The sequence below is a fragment of the Halichoerus grypus genome, chromosome 6 (genome assembly GCF_964656455.1).
Source record: "Halichoerus grypus chromosome 6, mHalGry1.hap1.1, whole genome shotgun sequence".
Lineage (NCBI taxonomy): Eukaryota > Metazoa > Chordata > Mammalia > Carnivora > Phocidae > Halichoerus > Halichoerus grypus.
This window is the reverse complement of record NC_135717.1, coordinates 51,494,318-51,517,354: the sequence shown is the minus strand read 5'-3', so window position 1 is coordinate 51,517,354 and position 23,037 is coordinate 51,494,318. Positions and strand designations below refer to the sequence as shown.

Genomic DNA, 23,037 nt, shown 5'->3' with positions numbered 1-23,037 from the left:
TTTGTGATGGTCAGTATGATGCACCCCCTCCAGATCACCGGCTGGTGAAGGACCTGATCCCCCATCTGTTGGCAGTGTTGCTGGAAGGTGGCCCAAAGCTGTTAGTCCTCTTCGGGGATTGTCTTGAGCTGAAAGAAATCCTCTTGTCAAGGTCACACGTCCCTCCAGGGGTGTCCTGCATCCAGTGGCTGATCACCAAGTGGGTACTAAGGCTCCAAGCTCAACCCGATGTGGGACAACTGAAGGACCGTCCCAGCTCCCAGCTTCCTGGGGAAGAGCTTCTCCCCGCCCCCTGCTGCTTCCTCTTCCTTCCAGGTGCTGATCCCAGGAGCACCCCTAAGAAGCCCCTTGCACTCTGTCGTCCTAACCTGCATCATCTCAGAATCTGCCGCCTGGGGAGCACATCTGCAATAGCCCCTCGTGTCATGCTGGGCCACAGTCACTAGAATGTCAGCGCCTCTGCAGTGTCCATGACTCCCAGAACAAGGGATTCGAGCAAATGTATAAATCACACACACCAAAGAGACAGAAGGTGGTGGGGAGCACAGTGGATGCCGCTCCTCACTGGACAAGTTCGTAGAGATCCATCAAGTCCTATTTGTCTCTGGAGCGTGGAGTTTGAGCCACACTTGAGATTTGGTGGAAGTAGGCATTAACTGGCTGGAATGAAGAATGGACCCTATGTGACTAGAACAGAGATTCAAAAACAGCAAATTTCCTTCCCCCAAATCAAAGCCACTTGGCATGCTTGGGATTGTGGTCTCTCCCAGCGGAAGACAGAGAGAAGGGGTTATTTTTTTTTTTTTTTAAGATTTTATTTATTAATTTGACAGAGAGACATAGCGAGAGCAGGAACACAAGCAAGGGGAGTGGGAGAGGGAGAAGCAGGCATCCCGCCGAGCAGGGAGCCCGATGCAGGGCTCGATCCCAGGGCTCAATCCCAGGACCCTGGGATCATGACCTGAGCCGAAGGCAGACGCTTAACGACTGAGCCACCCAGGCGTCCTGAGAAGGGGTTATTTTATCCTCCATCAATAGGGGCCATGCTGCGAAGCAGGCTAAGAGACTTGCCTCCAGTTCAACAAGAAAATAATTCAAATACCCCGACTGCTAACATGCTACACCCATTTCCTTAGATAGCGCGGGTGCCTGAGAACACTCTCCGTCGTATTCCATCACCACTGGCACGGATGGTCTCGTCGACTACAGGACCTAAGTCACCACCCCAAGTTTTAGAGACACCGTCTACATCGAGTGGGCTGCTTCCTAACTCATACTTTGGAGCACATACTCTGCTAATTGCTGGCAAGCTCATCGGTCTCTTCTACATATTCTTTTAATATGTCCTTTGTATATACTTAAATTTAAAAAGCAGGCCCAAATTCCCCATTATTAAGGATTTTTAGGTTCCCAGATATTCAGGGAGTAATTTGTAATATATGTTTCTCTTGGCGAATCAAGATAGTATTTATTTCATATTACCATGATGATTTAAGAAAAGATGCAAAGTAGGAGTCTACAAAGTTCTATCATTACTATTAACTGCTCTCTATGCCATATATACTTGTCTTATATTCAGCACAATTGGGGTTAATTTTAGGACTCCATATGTCTGAAGGAAATTCTGCCCCCATTCCAAGGGACTGAGATGAACAACGGAGACCGTTCTCAGTGGGTCCAATGCTATCTCCCTCCTGTCCTTCCCTCTGCGAATATAAAGGGTCTCTCTCCTGAAAGATGAGTATCTTGAGGGGTAAGGGGTGCAGAAGGATCACCTTTAAAACTAAAGACCCTTTTTGTAAATGTTGCCAAAGCTTTCTGATGCTGTATAAGGGCCTGGATGCTGAGAGAAAGGGATACAAAAGCACTTACATTTGCAAAGGAGGTAGAAATCTGTTTCAAAGTGAATTTGTTTTTGCCTGTGAGATGCTTCTCTCCTTTCAACACCCCCCCCAGCTTTTTAAAAATATTTTTATTTATTTATTTGAGAGAGAGACAGAGATACAAGAGAGAAATCGGGGAGGAGAGGGAGAAGCAGGCTCCTCGCTGAGCAGGGAGCTCGACCCCGGGGCTCAATCCCAGGACCCTGAGATCATGACCTGAGCTGAAGGCAGACGCTTAACCGACTGAGCCACCCAGGCGCCCCTCAACCCCTTTTATAAAAAAAAAAAATGATTTATTTACTTATTTAGAAAGAGAGAGAGCATGAGCAGGGGGGAGGGGCAGAGGGAAAGGGAAAGAGAATCTGGGGCAGACTCTGCACTGAGCATGGAGCCTGATGCGGGGCTCGATCTCATGACCCTGAGATCATGACCTGAGTCGAAACCAAGAGTCCGATGCTCAAACCGACTGAGCCACCCAGGTGCCCCTCCTTTCAGCCCTTTGAGCTGAAAGGCAGCGGGCCCTTGCCGGGTGGGTTTCGGCCTTTGGGCACAGTCTTCTCGGGGTCTCAGCAGCCGGGTTACCAGCCACAGCGTGAGAGGTGCTTCACTGCTGAGCGGAACACTGCATCCGTGCAAATCTTAAGATGATTACAAATGAAATGCCACTTCACAAAGTAAGTATGCGGAGACGTAGAGCTCGTGAACCCAGGAGGGTAAGATATTCCTCAAAGGGGAGGTGGTTGGCACAAAACCAGGCAGCTGGAGCTTTAAAGAAAGCGGTCACTCACCAAAGTCAAACTCCTAGAGCGGGAGCTGCTGCTTCGGCTGTCCAAGCTGCCCCCTCTGCTCAGGTCACTGAGCCCGCAGCTGGGGGACACATCTGAGTCCATCTCCGACGAGTCTGACTGCTGGCGGTTCACAGGCATTCCTGGAGACACGGCGGCCGCTGGCCCGGTCACAGGAGGTGGGGAAGGGGCCAGGGTCCCATTCTCAAGGAGCAACTGCCTCTGGAGAAACCAAGCACAGGGGGACAGGGTTAATGCCTTATCCCCTGAAACGGAAGGCTCGGCCTGGGTCAGAGTCATCTCAGTTTGCAGCCTCGACCATCGAGACGGAATTAGGAGCCCCTAAGTCAACGTGCTTTGTTCATTTTCATTTCTCCTTTATATCCCTTTCCATCATGAAGATGTGAATCATTTTTAAGGAAAAGATGAGCAGACTAACAATTACTTTGTTGCTGAAAACCTGATAGGATAATGGTCTGGCTCCCTCCTTTGCACCGAGGACCTGTACTCTCCTGCTCTTTCCCACGTGGATTCAGGATTTCCCTGTGCTCTTTATTGATTCTAGTCTCTTCTACCTCAGACACCACAAAATTATGGCTCCTTTTCCAGCTTCACTGCAGTTCAGAGTTAAGTGAAGGGACAAGAGCTGGTAAATTTAGCAAATGGAAGTCTGCTTGACATCTCTGAGATTCTAGGTTCTCTGGAGGCTGAGATGCTCTTGCAATTTCTACAGACGATATTAAGGTACCGTAAGTTACTACTACAAGGAAGTTCATATTTTTACTTTCAGGAACAAAGACAGCGAAATTTCCCCTACCAGCCCCTTGGTTTCATACTCTGACTCTTTTAGCAGGAAATTCAGCTCAGTCTCTGAACAATGGACAATGGAATTCAACAAAACCTTCTAGAAGACCAAACAAGATTAATAGGGAATAAGGGAATAAGCCTCTTGTGGAGGCTTAGGGCAAGTGGAGAGATACAAGCCCACGTCATTCATTCCTAAACTGAAAATACTGCCAGGTGGCTTTCTGAGCGCCTTTAAGAATACTGAGGGGCATGTGAGCTCAGATAACCAGGGGCACAACTGTGTGTGTATTAATTTTTAATACAAACATGACCATCTGTGGAGAAAACCCAATCAGTACGGAATACTTCTGGGTGGACTTTGTCATTTAAAACTTCTAAAATTACCGTGAGATCTTCTTAGGGAAATCCTGAAGGTGTGAGAACAGCTTAAACAGGAAACTATTCCTCGCCTGGTTTCTCTTCATTTTTCAGGTGAATCAGCCCCAGTTAACTGGCAATTTAAGAGCAAGACTAGGGAACAGAAGATTCTGAGCATATATATGCTTTTTGGAAGTCGCCATTATTCCAAATGGTTAAAAAAAAGGCTTAAGAAAATGTTAAAGTTTTTTCTTTTTTTTTTTTTAAGATTTCTTTATTTGAGCGAGAGAGAGTGCGCGCACAAACGGAGGGAGAGGGAGAGGGAGAGGGAGATAAGCAGATTCCTTGCTGAGCGGGCCTCGATCCCAGGACCGTGGGATCACGACCTGAGCCGAAATCAAGAGTTGGTTGCTTAACCAACTGAGCCACTCAGGCGCCCCCCCCAAAATGTTAAAGGTTTTAAAATTTAATAGTAAGCAAGCCTAAACAATGCGTAGACTGTATCTAAACCATCTACGTAGCCAATAATATGCCCCATCCCTGGGACGGCGAGTAGCTGGGGCCTGGGTGAGGTGGGCAGGAGATGCAGAGAAGACCCATGGACTCTAATTCATTCCTGAACTCAGTAAGTCACTGCTCCAGGGAAAGGAGGGTGATGCGGGGCAGTAAGTCTTCCCCCCACACGACAGGGAGGTGAAAGATGGGGAAGTGAGATGCTCATTAGCCCCACAAGAGGAAGGACCCCAGCGGACATGCCTTGTCTGTGGCAAAGGGTCTGGAATTTTGCAACAAGTCTGTGCGGTAAGAACAGCACTCTGAGGGGCACCCGCGGTATGGCCGGAGGGCGGTAACCTCCCACATCATTTGAGAACACACCTTTTTCTTGTGTTATTACAATTTTAAAAGCTATTCTGACACCATAAAACTGTAACATTTAGACTTTTACAAATTACTGTCTTGAAAGAATACGAGGAAGCGAACTAGAATTCTCCAGAAGGCAGAGGTTGTCGGGGAGAAAGTGAAAACCTTGGTCTGATATCCTTCACAGGTTCGAGGTGCCATTCTTCTGTGATCTCTTAAGACATCAAGAATGAGGGGCTCCCTAGTCCTAGTTCCCTGGGAACTAAAAATATAGAATTCCATGGTGGTCCACGGTGGAGAGAGCAAAGTTTTCTGAAGAGGAAGGGCAAGGAAGCAGCCTTCTTCTCTGGTCCGCCCTGGAAAGGGAATAGGGCAGACAGGTTTGACAGGAGTGACTCCCCCAGTCCTATGAGTCCGGGATGGTCAATACCATCCTAAAATATTTAGTCTCCTTGTCCAACCACGGGTTCACTCTTTGGGTTTACAGTATAGTTTATAACAAGTGAGACTAAGCCCCGTAGGTGAAGAAGCTGACTTCCACCAGCGGCAGAACCAGTCTCGCTGAGAAGTCCCAGCAAGTCCAACACCACAGGTGCAGAAATTTGAGCCACTGTGCTCACTTTCTTTTTTTATTCTTTAATTTTTAAAATTTTATTTATTTATTTATTTTGCGAGAGAGAGAGAGCAAGCAGAGGGAGGAGCAGAGGGAGAGAGAGAGAGAGAGAGAATCTCAAGCAGGTCCCATGATCAGAGCCCCAGACATTGGGGGCTCAATGTCAGGACCCTGAGATCTTGACCTGAGCTGAAATCAAGAGTCAGACGCTTAACTGCCTGAGCCACCCAGGTGCCCCAACAGTGCTCACTTTCTGTTTATTTTCTTGTACTTCCCGTGTTTATTTCTCATTATTTACTAGTAACATCCTTGTTTGGAAAGGTCTAGTTTATCAGTTGAGCAGAGAGAATGAGGACAAGGCCACAACTGATCTACAGTCTTAGTAAATCTACATCTGCCAAGCGTGGCAGGTAGGAAGGACAGTAGCTATCCGGGCTGCAGGGCCCGGTGGGTCTGGTGGGGCTGTGGGAGTTAGGCAAGTGAACCCCCTCAGGTGAGTGCACTGCAGCCAACCGAGGAAGGCAGCTCCTTTCCTTCAGCTTCCCCTACATTCCAGAAAGATCTAGAATGACCTAGATGCATCAAGCATGAACCCTCCTTCACCATCACCCCACTCCGTCTCAGTTCCTACCAATCAATACATGCTTCAATTTGAGGCCTATCTTGCCTTCTAGCTCCAGCATATTCTCCAGATATTTGCTGTCTTCCTACCCCACACTGAGCAGACTCCAGGTACCAGGCAATAACCCATGAGTAAGAATCACTTCTTCCACAGAGGAACTCGATGTAGCACTGGTTCTTAATGCAATAGGGTATCAGGCCTACTGAATGCGTGTACGGGGGTAAAGCCTGAGCATGTGTATTTGTTAAAAGTAACAAGGAATTCTGCCACATGGCACTAACTCCAGCAGAAGACGGAAGTGTAGGCTATGCTGAGCGCCATTTCGGGGAACATGGAGGCACAGAGCAAGGGGTGCCAACACCCCCTGCAGGGTTCAGAGACTTCACAGAACGGTGACAACTGGGCCAAGCCCTAAGAGATGTTTAAGATATAGGAGACTGTCGGTTAAACACACGGTGATGGGCATTCCAAACAGAGAGAATAAAGTAATGATGATAACTGAGCACCACACACTGTTTAAAAAAAAAAAATGGGGCAGGGGCGCCCGGGTGGCTCAGTCGGTTAAACGTCTGCCTTCGGCTCAGGTCATGATCTCAGAGTCCTGGGTTCGAGCCCCACATCTGTCAGGCTTCCTGCTCAGCAGGGAATCTGCTTCTCTCTCCCTCTCAGATAAATAAATAAAATCTTTGGGGAAAAAAAATGGGGCAGCTGAGTGGTTTCCAGGACACATTTTGTGTGTGGAAAGAGCAAAGGAAAGAACAGTCTTGCGTATACTTCCACTTGAATAGGGAAATCAATGAGAAAATATATATGTTTATGCTCTTGTGTGCAGAGACGCTCTCTGGAAGGATAGATAGTATCTATCTGGCTGTCTGCAGGGAGGGAGAAAGGGATGGCCAGGAGGCAAGGGTGGAGATGACGCTTTCACCAAATGATCTTTTCTGTCTTTCAAATGCTGCACATACTCACCGTCCAATAAATAATCTATTTCAGGGGCAATCAAAGCAGTTATCAAGTTATTTTACCAGTTCACATAAGAAATGATAACGACTTGGAAACTACTGTGGCCCTAAGGTTGGAAGAGAAAAACGTGAGAGATAGAAAGGACTATGAAATTTTCATGACTAACAGGCAGGGCAGGAGTGTATTTCAAGAACAGAAGAGAGGGGGACCCTGGCTGCCAAAAGGTGCAACAGAGTAAGGACTAAAAACTGCCCACTGAACTCACTAACCTTATAAAGAGCAAGCAGGAGAGAGATGATCCAAAGCCCCCCACAGTGGGCCAAGGCATGGACAGGAGAAGTGGGGTGTGCATCGAGTCACTGGGGGTGTGCTCTCCGGGGGGGATGGGTGAACTAGGTGATGGGGATGAAGGAGGGCACTTGTCGTGATGAGTACCAGATGATATATGGAAGTGTTGAATCACTGAATTGTACACCTGAAACTCATATAACATTGTATGTTAACTATCTGGAATTAGAATAAAAACTTAAGGGGCCCTGGGTGGCTCAGTTAGTTAAGTGGCTGACTCTTGATCTCAGCTCAGGTCTTGATCTTAGGGTCCTGAGTTCAAGCCCCATGTTGGGCTCCACACTGGGCATGGAGACTATTTAAAAAAAAAAAAAAAATGAAATAAAATAAAAACTTACAAAAAAAAACTTGAGATGTGACGGGAAAGACAAAAAAAAAAAAGGCAGTAGCTACAGGGACAACTGGGTTGGAGAAAGGTATTTTGAGTCACTGGTTTTGTTTACCTATTTTGTTTTGTTTTTAAGAGTAGGAGAAGCCTACTGATTAGCTAAGGGGAAAAAAGAAGGTAACAGCCCCGTGGAGAAACCCTCATTTCCAGAGTCTGGTGGATAAGTTAGCCTGGCTGGTCTATTGAGATGGTTTCAGATGCTGAATGCTGTATGAAAAATACCTCTGACAACTCTATTCCTCGCAGAAGGAAAATTTCTCATCATAAAAAATGACCAGGGTAATTTGAAAAAGAACCAAATTGAACTTTAAAAAAAAGTTAATAGCAATTTAAAAACACAAGTGGATAGAGTCAACAGAAGATTTAATACCTGAAGCACTGGATGAATTTAATATTAGGCACAATTTTTTATAAACTTCACAAAGTATGAGGGGAGAACTTCTTTTAATCCAATAAAAGATATCCATAAAAAAGTATAGCAAACATCACACTTAGTGACAAAACATTAAAACCATTCCCATTACCACCCCTGCTGTCCTCTATGCTGTATTGTATTTAAGTCCTACCCCACATATAAGACAAGAAAAAAATGTGTAAGGATTGAAAAGGAAGAAACAAAAATGTCAGTATTTATAGATAATTATGGTCATTGTAGAAAAACACTAAAAATCTCACAAATTACTAGAATCAACTAGTGTTTTCTACAAAGTCACTGGATATAAATCAATATACAAAACATCATTTTCTATATGCCAGCCACAAGCAGTAACTAAAAAAAAAACATTTTAAATAGCATAAAATAAAAAAATAAAAGCATAACACATATATACATAAATGTATTATATGTATTATATTACTTAGATTTGCACAAAAAATGTGCAAACTTTTTTGGAAAAAATAATAAAATGTTATTGAAAGTCAATAAAGAGATACCATATTCAGGACTATAAGAGTCAATATCATTAAGAGGAGATAGTCTCCTAAAATTGAATTGCTCTGAAGCAATAGATGTGGGTTGCCCAATAAAGTCTAGCCATGTGTGGTTACTTAAATTTAAACTAATTAAAATTAAATTAAAAGATTCAGTTCCTCAGCTGCACTGGCCACATTTTAAGCATTAATTAGTGGAAGTTTTCCATCATCCTAGAAAGTTCTGTTGGACAATGCAGCCAACAGAGCAATTGAAATCACAATAGGGTTGTTTTTGGAGAAATCCAGTAGGCTGGTTTTTAAACTTATTAGGGGTTTAAAAAAAGGAGAAAAAATGTACTGGGAAGAACAAAGAGCTAAGAACAACCAGGAAACTCCTGAAGAATCTGGAGGAACTGGCTTCATCAAGCTTCCAGAGTCATTATAAAGTAATGGTAATTCAGACACAGGTACTGTCACTAGATCAGCAAATACACCCATGGGACAGACTAGAAAGCCCATAAATTGTTTGGTATAAATTGCAAAAATGTTTTCTTAATTTGTACACTGACTTGGAGAATTTTTTATTTATTTATTTTTAAGATTTTTATTTATTTATTTGACAGAGAGACAGCGAGAGAGGGAACACAAGCAGGGGGAGTGGGAGAGGGAGAAGCAGGCTTCCTGCCAAGCAGGGAGCCCAATGCGGGGCTCGATCCCAGGACCCTGGGATCATGACCTGAGCCAAAGGCAGACTCTTAACGACTGAGCCACCCAGGCGCCCCAAGAATTTTTTATTTTTAAATAGTTGGCTTCATCAGTCTTTTGGTTTATACCTTATGGGTTTTGTAAACTTAGAAAGGCCTTTCCTGGGGCACCTGCGTGGCTGAGTCGGTTAAGTGTCTGGTGCTTGGTCTCAGCTCAGGTCTTGATCTCAGAGTCAAAAAAAAAAAAAAGGCCTTTCCTTATTCTAAGGATATAAATGAAATACTTCCCGTATTTTCTACTTAGCATTTTTATGGTTTCACTTTTCATATTTAAATATCTGATCTAACTTGAATTTATCTTAGTGCAAAGTGTGAAGGAGAGATCTATTTTCCCACCCCCAAGCCAAAAGGGCTATGCAGTTACTCAAATGCCAAGTATTGAAAAACTCATCTTCTCCACTGTTTTGAAGTACCAAATGTTATTTTATGCTAAATGTTTATGTGGCAGGTTCTATTTCTGAATTTCCTATTCTGCTCCATTGATATTTCTGTTCATTAGGACTCAAAAAACCACAAATCCTAAGGAGAAAATTGCAGTGAATCTACATAAAAATGGAAGGCACTGTAGGCCACGTTAACAGAAAAGAGGCAGGCCAGCGGAAAACATTCAAGGTCTCCTAAAAGGAACTGATCGCTAGAATATACAAAAAATTCTTGTAAAACAACAGGAACAAGACAGGAAACTCATCAGAAAAAAACCATATACAAGGAATATGATTAAGCAGTTCACAGAGAGGAAACCCAAGTGACTAAGAGGTATGTGAGACTGGGAAACAAAAGAAATACAAACCTAGAACTACTGTAAGACATTAGCCTATACCTACTGGATTGGCAAAAATTAGACAACTGAAAAATAACCAACACCAGCAGGAATGTGGGGAAACAGGAACCTTCATGTACCACTCACTGTTGGGAGTGTGAAATTCATCCGAGCTCTCCATGGAGCAATAGGGCAGTGTTTAATTAGTGAAACTATGCTCCGCGATCCAAAAATCCCACTGCTCAGTCTACTCCGTGGGAATTCTCCAGGAATCCAGGGGAACTTCGCTTGCAGCGGAGTAGAGCTGGTGGGAATCTAGATTCATCGCCCACTAGGAACTCCCAGAATAAGTCAAAACCTGGTAAACGCTTTTACTATGGAACACCGTGCCTCAGTCCGAAGCAATCAATTGGACAATGGCATTGATAGGTCCTAAGATGTTTTGAGTGAAAAGTTATAATCAGGTTGTTAGCACAATTCCATTTATATCAATATAACACACACACAACACTGTGTTTTATATCCATACCCAGAACACAAGCCAGTGGCAGGGATGGGCAGGTACAACATGGGCCCATCTGCTGGGCGATACCTTCTGGTTTCCTTCATGCACCTACCTCCCACTGCCGGAGAAACAGAAAAGGAAGATGGCCTAGAGGTTTGAAGAGTAACGATTTACCAGATCATTTTATCACCTGGGAAGCGTCTGTAAGGTCCAGCATTGAAGGAGATGATGCCAGACAGATGAGTTCGGACTTAATGAGGGAAGAGTAGAAGACATATGTAATCTAGAAACCCCAGGGCAATGCAGGGGGGAAGCGCTTTCAAGGGAAGTAGAAACCACAAAGATAAACTTTTCTTGGATGGCGGTTTAGCCTGAAATCAACCAGGGAAAGGCTGATCTGACCCAGTTTGCTGAAGAATTTAAGCTAGAACAAATATATTAAGTTCCTTCACCTTCAACTACGAATAGTTGTTGTACCTTTGTACCTACTAGGTCGGGGGGAAGGGAATCATACCTTACATGGCTTAGATGCCCTACAGACAGGCTAAACAAAATCACAAGGGTGATTATTGCCTTTGTTCGTTCTGAACATAAATGGAAAAATTATCCACCTTAACCGAGTGATGTGGAACTAATTTTTGCTCAGCGTGCCTACAGGACACTTTAAAAAGAGAACTGCTCCCGCTCCTTGCCAAGGTAAACTCTTTAAGAAAGAAAAGATCCAGGTTGGGTCCTAGGATTCTGAACCCCTGGACCTGTGGTTTATAGACCCTCACATTTTGTCTAGATACCGCCGTTAACCGACAGTGCTAAGATCCAGTCAGCAGAAGCAGAGCCGAGCTGGGAAAGCGGTAGAAATCATCTTAGAAACGGCCCCTTTCCCACGTCAGGCGGTGCAGGAGGGTCGGCGTGCGCACCCGTGAGTAACTGGGGCAGGATCCTGAGTCTCTCCTGCTTCCGTGCACAGGAATTCTGTGAAGACTTGTTCCCAAACGTAGAAAAACAATCCTAGGAAAGGAATGATCTTTAAAGCTATAGCCTGAGAAATCCCCATATGATGATTTAACAGCCAAGCCGCTTTCAAAGGTATGGGTTCTTGGTTTTTTGTGTTTTTTTTTTTTTCTTTTTACCTTCAAGAACATTAAAAACGAAGCCGTTTCACAGTGGGAATGGTTTCTGAGTCACCACAGCTCATTATCATGAATGGGCTTTTTCATATGGTTAAGCAGTGGGTGAAAATAAAAAGAACAGCCATTTTTACTGGAATGTACACACTCCTAGATGAAATTAGCAGTAAACACAAAATAGCCATTGTTAGCCTTAATTCTAGTAGCTCCTGACAACATTCATTCATGTGAACACCAACGAATGTGACAGGCACTTTGCCTTGATTTCCTCGACCAAAAAAGCAGGAGTCCTACTGTCTTAATTCCTATTTTTATGTCAAGAGTGTGTGTGAAAAATGAGTTATTTATAACAAAAAATTAACTAGAAGATGGAGCTATGAATGGTACCGACAATTTTCTTTCTTTAAGATTTTATTTTTAAGCCACCTCTACCCCCCACATGGGGCTCAAACTCACAACCCCAAGATCAAGAGTCCCATGTTCCACCGACTGAGCCAGCCAGGCGCCCCTTCCACTGTTTTTTTTTTTCCATTGTTTTGTATTAACCCAATCCATACGTGAGAAGGAAACGGAATGCTGATATTCTCTTTTCTGTCATTCAACTTAATTAGGGCTTTAACAAAATTCTTAGACTAAATGCACCACTTCGTTTCTCCCCTAAAAATAATTTACCAAACTGAAGTCCGTAAAAAATGATTTCACAGCAGGTGTCCCAGCACACGTGATAGTTATGAGAACAGCTCCGGGATCCCGCTCGCACTTCACACCCCGCGATGTCACGCGCACCACGGATCTGGGAGAGAGCGAAGTGTAGCTGTTGGTCCTGCACGTTGTCTTCCGAGTTTTCTACTCTCAAAAACCTTGCTAAAAATAAAACCAATGCTCAGTGCAGCATCCACCGGTGAACCGCAAGGACAAAAAGACCCCTTCTAAAATGCTGGATGACTGGAGCATCTGGGTGGCTCAGTCGGTTGGGCGACTGCCTTCGGCTCCAGTCGCGATCTGGGGGTCCTGGGATCGAGCCCCGCATCGGGCTCCCTGCTCGGCGGGGAGTCTGCTTCTTCCTCTGCCTCTGCCCTGCCGCTTTCCCTGCTTGTGCTCTCTCTCACTCTGTCTCTCTCAAATAAATAAAATATTTAAAAAATTAAAAAAAAAATCCTGAATGATTGCTGCTATCACAGGCCTGGCAGTTCGGGCACAGTCCCCGTCTCCCTGGCCTGTCCTGCCAAGGGTCCTATCTGTAAGAACACAGAGCATTGAAGTGTCTCTAGAACCCTGCCTACGTGTATCTCTTCCACCCTGTTTTCCACAATAGAAACCCTCTTATCCAGCCTCGTCTGCTTAATATTCTGCTCCATCGTGAGCCAGGTTTTGACAGCCGCCCCTGTTGCTCGCCTCCAAAGCCTCGCTCAGAAACTCCACCAAACCTTCTCAAACCTTGCTTCCTGAGGCTGCTCATCGCTGACCTCTCCTCTGGCTCCTTGCCTACCTACTGTGTCTATTTCACCCCTTGTTGATGACGTCACAGCATCTTCGTCACTCTGATGTAAACGATCACTCCAGGTTTCACTCTGCACAGAATCCTTTTTTCTTCAATTAGACTGAAAGCTCCTTGTGGGCAAAGAGCTCTCTTTTATTTTTCAATAGAGCCACAGGACTTTGGAAAACATTTGTCACAAAATAGAGACTTACTATTCAGTACTTCACAACATTCATATTTTAAAATCATCTTACTATTATTATTTAAATTAGAGTATCCTTAAAACAGACCTTCGATCTAAACGAAAGGCTTCAACACTTAGGAGTCCTTTCAAACATGGTAACTTCATTGGGGCGACCATCCTTTATCCCTCCATCATACTGATAGACCAAAGCAGTCAGATTTAGATGAAATTACTCTCATTCAACCTATTTCAATCAAGGGCAAACTGGGAATACAAGGGAAGTAACTTTAAATACAGTCATAGAGGAGACGCTTCACTTAGCTTCACTAATAATGATCTGTTAAAAAGTCAGTGCCAATAAATACATCAGACGCACCAAACCAGCAATGCTTCCCAACATTAACATGTAATAAATATCAGTATAAATGCAGCCATGGGTACAACTGTGCGTAACCCATACCCAAGATTAACTTAAAAAATAAGCCTCTAACAAATAAACAGCTGAAGTAAAATAAATATATAGTTACTATTCTTTAGCATGGGCTCTTTTTCAGTGTCAAGAAAACAAAAACCTTGGAAAGAGCTTCCAAAAAATATTGACTGAGCCAACTGGCAAACTCCGACTGGACCCCAGCCCTGAAGATCAGAGGAAAGTCCTCCTCAGATAGAAGTTGGTTGGTGCTAGGAGTTAGATTTAGTTTTGTTCTGGAATTAAAAATTTTTTTTAAAAGTATTTTATTTATTTATTTTATAGAGAGAGAGAGAGAAAGCATGAGCAGGGGGAGGAGCAGAGGGAGAGGGAGAAGCAGACTCCCTACTGAGCAGGGAGCCCGATGCGGGACTTGATCCCAGGACCCTGGGTATCAGGACCTGAGCTGAAGGCAGATGCTTAACGACTGAGCCACCCAGGCGCCCCTGAAATTTTAAAATGTTAATGCAGCCAACAGTTTAGCATTCCTTACACGTGATTTTTTGCTTTTTCTCTGAGTTGGGTTTTTTCCCTTAGTACTGAAATGTCTGCTGTAAGAATTTAGGACCTTAAACTCTAACTGGCACTCAAGTGTATTAAATACAATTACACATTTTTAAGGCTAGTAATTTTACTTCTCCGGAACAATTATCATGCTTTCATTTAGACCTTTTTTCTTTTGAAAAGCTCTTTCTGAACGATGTTGAAAAGCAAGATTTCAGACTGTCTCAACTGTGAATAGTTTCAGCTGTTTATAGGAGGTGGTAATTTACTGAGGGCCTGGCAGCACCTGAGAGTAATTGATGTGTCTACACTTAAGCAAACAAGTTCAGGGTTGAGGCCTCACCTAGCTAGGATGGGTTAACAGGCCCTAAGGGAAGATGCCTCCTGTTATCCGTTTCCTATCACTGAACAGAAGATGTGGAAATTAGATTTTCCTAAAGTGAAACCTCACCTGAAAACAACCTTGACTAGATTTCAGATGAGTTCCTTGTAACAAAAAGGAATGACCCTTGCAACACGAGGAAGCAAACAAAAAAGCATCGACAAGAGCAAAGTCTAGTTCTACCTGATGAATTACAAATTTCATTTGTATACAAATGTATACAAAGATGGACACTTCAAATTTAATTCTTAGCTAATCAAAAAGATTGACATTCTATATGCTTATTGCATATTTCTGGATTCTTAAGGAAATTTTTTTTTTAAAGAAGAAAATCCCCATTTAACTTTTACTTTTGTTAAATAAGTTTGTGTGCTTTCTCTGAATTTATTCAGCAAATATTACCAGAGCACCCACTACATGCTACAAGGGTGAAATAAAATGTCATACTTTTTACTTAGAAGTAATAATTATGCCTTATTATTGTATAATACTGTTTCTTTCTGAGAAGCTCAAAATTCTTAGCTGAATGTTTCTTTCATCCTCACAACAAAAATAAAGCCAAGGTAGAGTATGTTCATCTAGTATTGGTATTTATTACACCTGGTTAGATTGGAAGTAGAGATCTGATTGACATGTCTTATCTCAAGTTGAATAGATTTAAATCCAAGCCAGGCGGGGAGCAAAGCTCACACAAGACATCCCGCTGGGTCAACCCACTGCATTGGACCTTTAACCTCATCTTCCAAGACTTCTTTGCTAGCCCTGCTGCTGTGGATGTATATACAAAGGCTCTCTTCTTCTCTCCAGACTCTTCCTAGACACCTTCTGGGAACACCGTCTGTAAGAACTTTCATCCTGAAAAAATGGGAATTAGCTAAGAAACACAATATTTAAATACACTGTGTTTTTCTGTGAATTTCCAGTTCACTGACTACATTCTTACAATGGTTGAAAAGGGAAGGGTCTAAGAACTGGGCCACAGTTATTAGATTGAATCCTATGAAGTTGCCATATGCATAGGCCAAAAGTAGCTGAATATTGGTAATTTTATATGGTTAACCTAATGTTCTTGGAATAGAATTGATAACTAGTCATGGCAAAAAAAAAGTATATTCCCTAAAATGAAATTGTGGCTTAAGTATGATTTACTACATGTCGATACAAAAGTGTTTTTCCTGGGATGCCTGGGTGGCTCGGTCGGTTAAGTGTCTGCCTTTGGCTCAAGTCATGATCCCAGGGTCCTGCAATCAAGTCCCACGTCAGGCTCCTCGCTCAGCGGGGAGCCTGCTTCTCCCTCTGCTTCTGTCTGCTACTCCGCCTGCTTGTGCTTTCTCTCTCTCTCTGTCAAATGAATAAATAAAATCTTAAAAAAAAATGTTTTTCCTCAGAAGACACTTCTAAAATCACAATGGGAGGGGCGTCTGGGAGGCTCAGTCTGTTAAGCGATCAACTCTTGATTTCAGGTCAGGTCATGATCTTAGGGTCCTGAGATTGAGCGTCAGGCATGGAGTCTGCCAGAGATTCTCTCTCTCCTTCTGTCCCTCCCCCCGCCCCCCTGAAAAAATAAAATTAAAAAAAAAATCAATAAAATCACAATAGGAGTCTGCAGGGAAAAAAAGTCTACTACACAACATATGTACCTCAGATACACTGTAAAGACATCTGATTCATAAAGTGAAGTTGCCTGCATTAGCAGGACCTCAGTCACCGAAGTCATTGGTTATCTAGTGTGTGTGGAGGGCAGTTTACCAGGTGAGGAAACTGAGGTCCGAAGCCCTAAGTCAATTTGGCAAGTCAGAAAGAGTTCTCCACTCTTAGTTCTCCACTCAGGAATAATGCTTTTTTAAACTCTTCTTGCACCAAAACATCTATTCAAGATTTGACATTTTCAGTGCCAACCCCCTGTTTGTACCATCTTATCTCATATTTCTATCCTCCCTTCCTCAACCCTGAACATCCTGTTCAATGTCAAGTTACTCCCTGGGTATACAAAAGTCTACTCCACAGTAAGATAAGACCTGCTGTCTTTCATGGTTCATGCCCCCAGATACAAGGCTAACCTCCTCAGCATTATAATCAAAGCCACCATTCCACCACTCTGATTTTCCAGTATCGTCCCCTTGTTGGCCCAGCTTCAATGTCACATTCTCCAAGAGGTGTTCTGATGCCCTGAAGGAAAGAATATCTCTGTCCTCTGCTCCCAAAAGAGAGCAGAGGGTCGCTGCTATTGACTCCTTTGGACATTTATCCTATCTCCTTTATTAGATCATGAATTTCTCAAAGGCAAGGTCCACCCCTTATCCATGTCCACATTCCCAGTTGTGCCTACCATGGTAGGAACTTAAATGCTCACTAAACCTCTTCAAACCCTCTGAATCTTTACAGAAAAATACCAAGTGCACCATTTTGGAAGAAAGCAATCGACCAAACTCACCTGTGTCGTCTAGTGGAAAGGAACACAAGCATTATTTTTTTTCCACACAAGAGAGTTCCTTTAAGTAAACTGGGCAACATGAACTATTTTCAGTACGCTTACAGAATTAGGTGTGCAAAAGAAAACTGTCATGAATCCTTAACTTATAATCATCGGTTTCAAGGTCTTCGGGGCCGGAGAAGTCATTTAGTCCTACCCCAAATTTCACAGACCAGGAACCCAAGTTCCAGAAACAGGAGGTGGTGAACCCTACAAAACGTGAGACGGACTCCCTCACCACCTCGAGTTGAGTGCTGCTCTTTTTCCCTATGCCAGGCTCTACTAATCTGTTAATTAAGAAAAATAAAACGTATCTGCAGACATCCAAAAGAGAAGCATATGAGGACTGGTATGTTTGTATACCCAGTGACTAGCTCAGTGCACAATACAATGCCAGCGGCCAGTCTACAAATACTGCTGAATGAACAAAGGAACCAACCCAGGCCTTTGGAACAATAACTAAATTAGGCAGAATATGAAATATTTCAAAGCACTCTTCAGACAGTCTCCTAGGAGGAACAACAGAAGCTTGAAAAAGAAAGCAGGGGGAAAACCCCCAAAACAACAGAATGAAGGTTTGAGAAGGAATATAATAGACAAACCAAGCCCTATAAAAATAACTACACTTACGCACATGTAAGATTTTGGCAATATAAAAGCAAATACAAAAGAGAATCAAGTCCTTGAATTGTTATTTCTCCAAAGAAGGCCTCTAAGTGGCTAACAAGCACATGAAAAGATGTTCAACACTATTAGTCATTAGGGAAACGCAAATCAAAACCACAGTGAGACACCACTTCATGACCACTAGGATGGTAATTTCAACACACGCACACACAAACAAGTGTTGGCGGGATGTGGAGAAACTGGAACCCTCATACATCGCTGGTGAGACTGTAAAATGGTGCAGCTGCTGGGGAAATGGTCTGGTGATTCCTTGATAGGTTACACACAGCATTACCATATTACTCAGGAATTCTCCTCTTAGGTACAGACCCCAAAACATTTAAAACAAGTGTTTGAACAAAAAATTGTACACGGATGTTCATAGCAGCACTACTCACAACGGCCAAAAGGTGGAAACAACCCATATGCCTATGAACTGAAAAATGGATAAGCAAACTGTGGTCTATCCGAGGAAATATTATTCAGCCTTTAAAAAAGGAATGAAGTGGGGCACCTGGGTGGCTCAGTCGGTTAAGCGTCTGCCTCCGGCTCAAGTCATGATCCCGGGGTCCTAGGATGGATGGAGCCCTGGGTCAGGCTCCCTGCTCAGTGGGGAGTCTGCTTCTCCCTCTGCCTCTGCCCCTCCCCCCTGTTTGTGCACTCTCTCGCTCTCTCTTTCTGTCTCAAATAAATAAATAAAATCTTTAAAAATAAATAAATAATAAAAAAGGGATGAAGTACTGATGCATGCTCTCACATGGATGAATCTTGAAAGCATTGCTAAGTGAAAGAAGCCAGCCACAAAGGACCACATGCTATGTGATTCCATTTACATGGAAATATCCAGAACAGGGAAATCCATAGAGAAAGAAAGCAGACTAGTGGTTGCCAGAGGCTAGAGTGGGAGGAAATGGGGAGTGACTCCTTAATGGGAATGGGGTTTCCCTTCAGGGTGATGAAAAAGTTCTGGAGCTAGATAATGGTGATGGTTGCACAACATTGTGAATGTACTTTTTTCCCTTTTTAAACACTTTAAATATGTGCAGTTTATTGACTATACCTCAAGAAAGACATTTAAAAGAAAATAATGATGGGAAAAGGTAACATCAAGCCAATATTCACAACAGCAACAATGAGAGGGTCACTTCTGGCTATATTACATCAGGCACAATAGATTTTAAGGCAAAAATCCTCATTAGTGATGAAAGTAACTATGTAATAATAAAAGCTCAATTCCTATTAGACACTGTGTATCTACCAATATAAACTTACAGATGCACATTGTTAGATTTTCACATATAAAGTTGTATGCACAAAGTCTCAGAATATTTTCTAGCTCAAAATACAGGGAGATAGTGACAAATCCCCCATTTCAGTGTTATCTTTCAATGTACAGATCTTCCTTGACTTATGATAGGGTTATATCCCGATAAATCCATATTAGGTTGAAAGTGCATTTCATACACATAACCTATTGATCATCATAGCTTAGCCTAGCCTACTTTAAATGTACTCAGAACACTCATATTAGCCTACAGTTGGGCAAAAGCCTCTAATACAAAAACTATTTGATAATAAAGTGTCGATTATCCCATGTAATGTACTGAATGCTGCACTTGAAGAACAGAACAGTGATGGGTGCAGAATGGTTGTCGGGATGGGTCGTCCGCCCTCGTGATCGCTGGCTGCCTGGGATCTGCAGCTCACCGCTCAGCATCCGAGAGAGGACTGACTGCACGTCGCTAGCCCGGGACAAGATCCAACTTCAAAATCCCAAGTACGGTTTCTACTAAATGCATACCACTTTCGCACCATTGTAAAGTCTAAAAATCATTAAGTGGGGGATGATCTGTACCTCTCTCAATTATTGACATGTTAAATAGGCACAAAGTTAGTGAGGAAGAATTCAATTAATACGTTTCATTTAATGGATATCTGCAGACCTCTACAGAAAAAAAATTAAAACACTCTCAAGCACATAGAATGTGAATGTACTTAATGCTACTGATTTGTACACTTTAAAATGATAAATTTGATGTTATATATATTTAACTACAATTTTAAAAAAATAAGGAGATTCAAGTCTTCACAGTGCTAGGATCTTTGGAAATATCCCGTCTGAAGATCTGCATTCATAAAGCACTATCGCGTCTCTCTCCAACAAGGTGGAATGTTTTGCCCTACACATTCCTTTGCCACCAAGCTTGACTGCATGGATTATAAACCCAGCACCTACTTTCTTAAAATAGGTTTCAGTATTAATGCTGTGAGCCTAGAAGGGGGACAAGGGCATCACTGTGGCTTTCCACAGACGGAGGCTACTATCAGTGATTCCACGATACTGAGCCTGCTGCGTCAGTGTGGACAGAGGCTTCTCTGCAATGGCCAGCAGACGCACTCAAAGATTCAAGAGGGACGGACGTGCTGCCGTGTGTCAGAGGCAGGGTGGCAGGACACATCCTTCCCTAGAGCACGCAGGCAGCTATGAAGCAGCACTCCCACCAATGGAAACTGAAACGCAATGCTGCCCTTCGGCAAAGCAGAGAGCTCAAGTTCTGGGATGCTCCTAGGATTCCCTGGCACCTACCCCTGAATGGCCTCCGTGTCCCTGGCGGCTGTCCCACAAACATGTAGATAAGATGCACTTGAACTTTTGTTCCAGAGGCTCCTCTGCTCTTAGCTCTGCTCCACCCAAACCTTTCACCTCTCTCCCTTCAGGCTTCAAGGCTCCACTCTACCTCATGCAGTTAGTTATTTGAGATGATCTTTAGAATCAACACAGAGTGCCAACGATGGACTCCTTAGGTGTCTGAGAACTTTGGAACCGGGGCCAGGTGTATCTTCAGCTCCTGATGAAGGCTTACTTGATCTGATTTTAATCAGTTTGGGCCATATGGCTGTTACCTAGATATGCTTGTGTGCCCAAAGATGAACTCAGTACTCAGCACGGTGTAGGTGGTCAGTCTTCAAGTATCGCTGAATGAATTAAAGAGCACTCGGTGCCTGCACTTAAGGACGTCACCGTGCCTGACACACTCAAATCTTCTTAAAAGCATCTCTCATCTTTCCAGCCTTCTCTAAATTATTACTAGCCAATGTTACTCTAATTTTTGGCTTCCTGATTTTTAGTAATGGAGAAAATGTGTTGCTTTTAGAGTATCAGCATCCAAAATTTTCAAAGAAAAGCTCATCTGAAATGCTGTTACCAAAGAACCTATCCAGTCACTTAAAAGTGGCTATTACTGGTCTGGGCAAGAAAATACACAGGATTCCATACATACACTGTCAAGTTTGGCAAGAGAGATTTTAGACAACTTCCGTCCTTCCCACCCAATCCCAAGTAAACAGGGCATTTGTTTGTATTTCCACATTGGCCTCACCAACGAAAATACCTCCTCCACCTAGAAAAACAATCTGTAACATTCAGGCATGGAACTCTGAGGGCTAACTTTTTAGTACATGCTCGAGCCCTATGTATGCAGTGCTTTTAAAAAAATAAAGTAGAAAAGCATCTTTAATAAACATTTCTCCTGTGAGCATCTTTCCCAAGTTTACACTTACACCTGGCTTGGTATTTCTGATTCTTTCAGAAATACAGATTAAAAAAAAAAGTTCTCCATTAAAATTGGAGCCAGAAGGAACTTTTCTTCCTACAGTCTCCCTGCAACAGACCTGAACGTTTGTTTTACTGTTTGGGAGGGTGGCCGGGACGGGGGTAAGGCACAAAAAAAACTCCCTTTCTTTACTCACTGTAAGTTTTCTGCTCTGTATCAACTATCCTGCCTGGCAAAGAGTTAAGAATTTTCTGAGGTTAGTTCCTGCGGTTAAAAAAAAAAAAAAAAAAAAGGTTAGATGCTTAAATTTAGACTCCGTAAAACAATACTGGGAAACTTTCAAAGCCTTGGAGAAATACTGGAGTTTATTGTATTGCCTTTTGTTAAACTGCATCACATCGGGTCCCATTTTCTTCTTTTTTAAATCCCCCCCGGCCCCGATTCACTGCGGATCCTACGCATTCCCACTTGATTCAGCTACCTGCTGGCGATGGGGGGTTGGAAGAGCGGGGGTGGGGACCCAAATCTAGTGGTCACCTTGCACCCAAGTTTAACAGGTGGCTTTGGCTACCTCCTGTCAGTATGAGAGGCTCCCACCCTCCTGTCCACAACGTGAGGGGCAGAGCTCCCGGGAGTTCGAGGGCCGCGGCGGCGAGTCCGGCTACGAGTCTCCAACGACTCCGGGGAGGGGCCGTGGGGACCGGGGAAGGGTGTGAGGGACAAACCGTAACCGCTCTGCGCCCCCAAGTTAAACACGTGCCTCGGACCACCTCGCGCCCCCCAACAGGACAACCTCGGAGCCGAAAAGCGCCGCGTTCTCCGCACCTCCTCCGACCTGGGGCGCACGCGAACCCCTGCAATTCCAAAGGAGGCACTGTTCCCCCCGTAGATGAGGCCACCGGGTCGACGACGGTCCCTCGGATTATGCGTCTTTCCTAACTTCCAGGAAGCTGGGCGAGCGATGTGGAGGAGAGTAGCGCGCAAGAAGAGATCCACGCAACCGGGGCGCCGGCAGGGAAGCGTGGGAAGTGCAGACAGCCGGGCCACAAGAAAAGGGGGTCACCCTTGTCTATCCGAAACCCACCCGAGCCCAAGCCTCCCTCTACAGACTCCAAACGCCGCCCCGCTCACCGACGTGCCAGGCGAGGCCACCGGCTGCCAGGGCGCCCGCCCGCCGCCCTGACCCAGTCGGGGATCGCAAAGTCCAAACTCACCTGGAAGGAGCCCCCGCGCCGGGGACCGCAGGTGCCCACCCGGACTGGGACCCAGAGCCCGGCCGTCAGCCAGCGCGCGCGCGTCTCACCGACAGTCCCAGGCCGCCCTGCCGCGCGCTCCCCCCGCTGCCGCGCGCTCCCCGCCGCGCGCTCCCACGCCTGCCCGGCGCTCGCACCGCCGCCGCGCGCTCCACCCCCACCCTCCCCCCACACGCCGCGCGCCCGCTTCTGCGCGCTGCACCGCCCTGCCGCGCGCTCCCCGCGCCCCCCAAAACACACAGCGCGCGGGCTGGGCATTTAAAGGGACAGGCGCCCCCGCACGCCGCTGCTGCCCGGAGGCCGCCTCTCGAGGGGCGGGGGGGTCCTCGGTCTCCGCGCGAGGTCTGAATTGGGGACCTCTCCGGGTTACACCCGCC

At 44.4% G+C, this 23,037-nt stretch overlaps 1 protein-coding gene across 4 annotated transcripts in view; it reads right to left on the bottom strand.

Annotated features, from left to right (window-relative positions):
- Positions 1–23,037, bottom strand: part of PROSER2 (proline and serine rich 2) — a 45,216-nt gene that overhangs the window by 21,685 nt on the left and 494 nt on the right. Inside the window, exons 1-2 of one of the 4 annotated variants that reach the window (XM_036074385.2) lie at positions 22,711–22,757; positions 2,672–2,890 (exon numbers count right to left, since the gene is read on the bottom strand). In XM_036074385.2, the coding sequence (XP_035930278.1) occupies positions 2,672–2,809 (138 nt within the window). In that variant the 5' untranslated portion in view covers positions 2,810–2,890; positions 22,711–22,757. Of the gene's footprint in view, positions 1–2,671; positions 2,891–3,859; positions 4,086–22,621; positions 22,758–23,037 lie in introns of those variants that run through there. The other 3 variants (XM_036074368.2, XM_036074396.2, XM_036074374.2) reach the window with 3 other exon arrangements.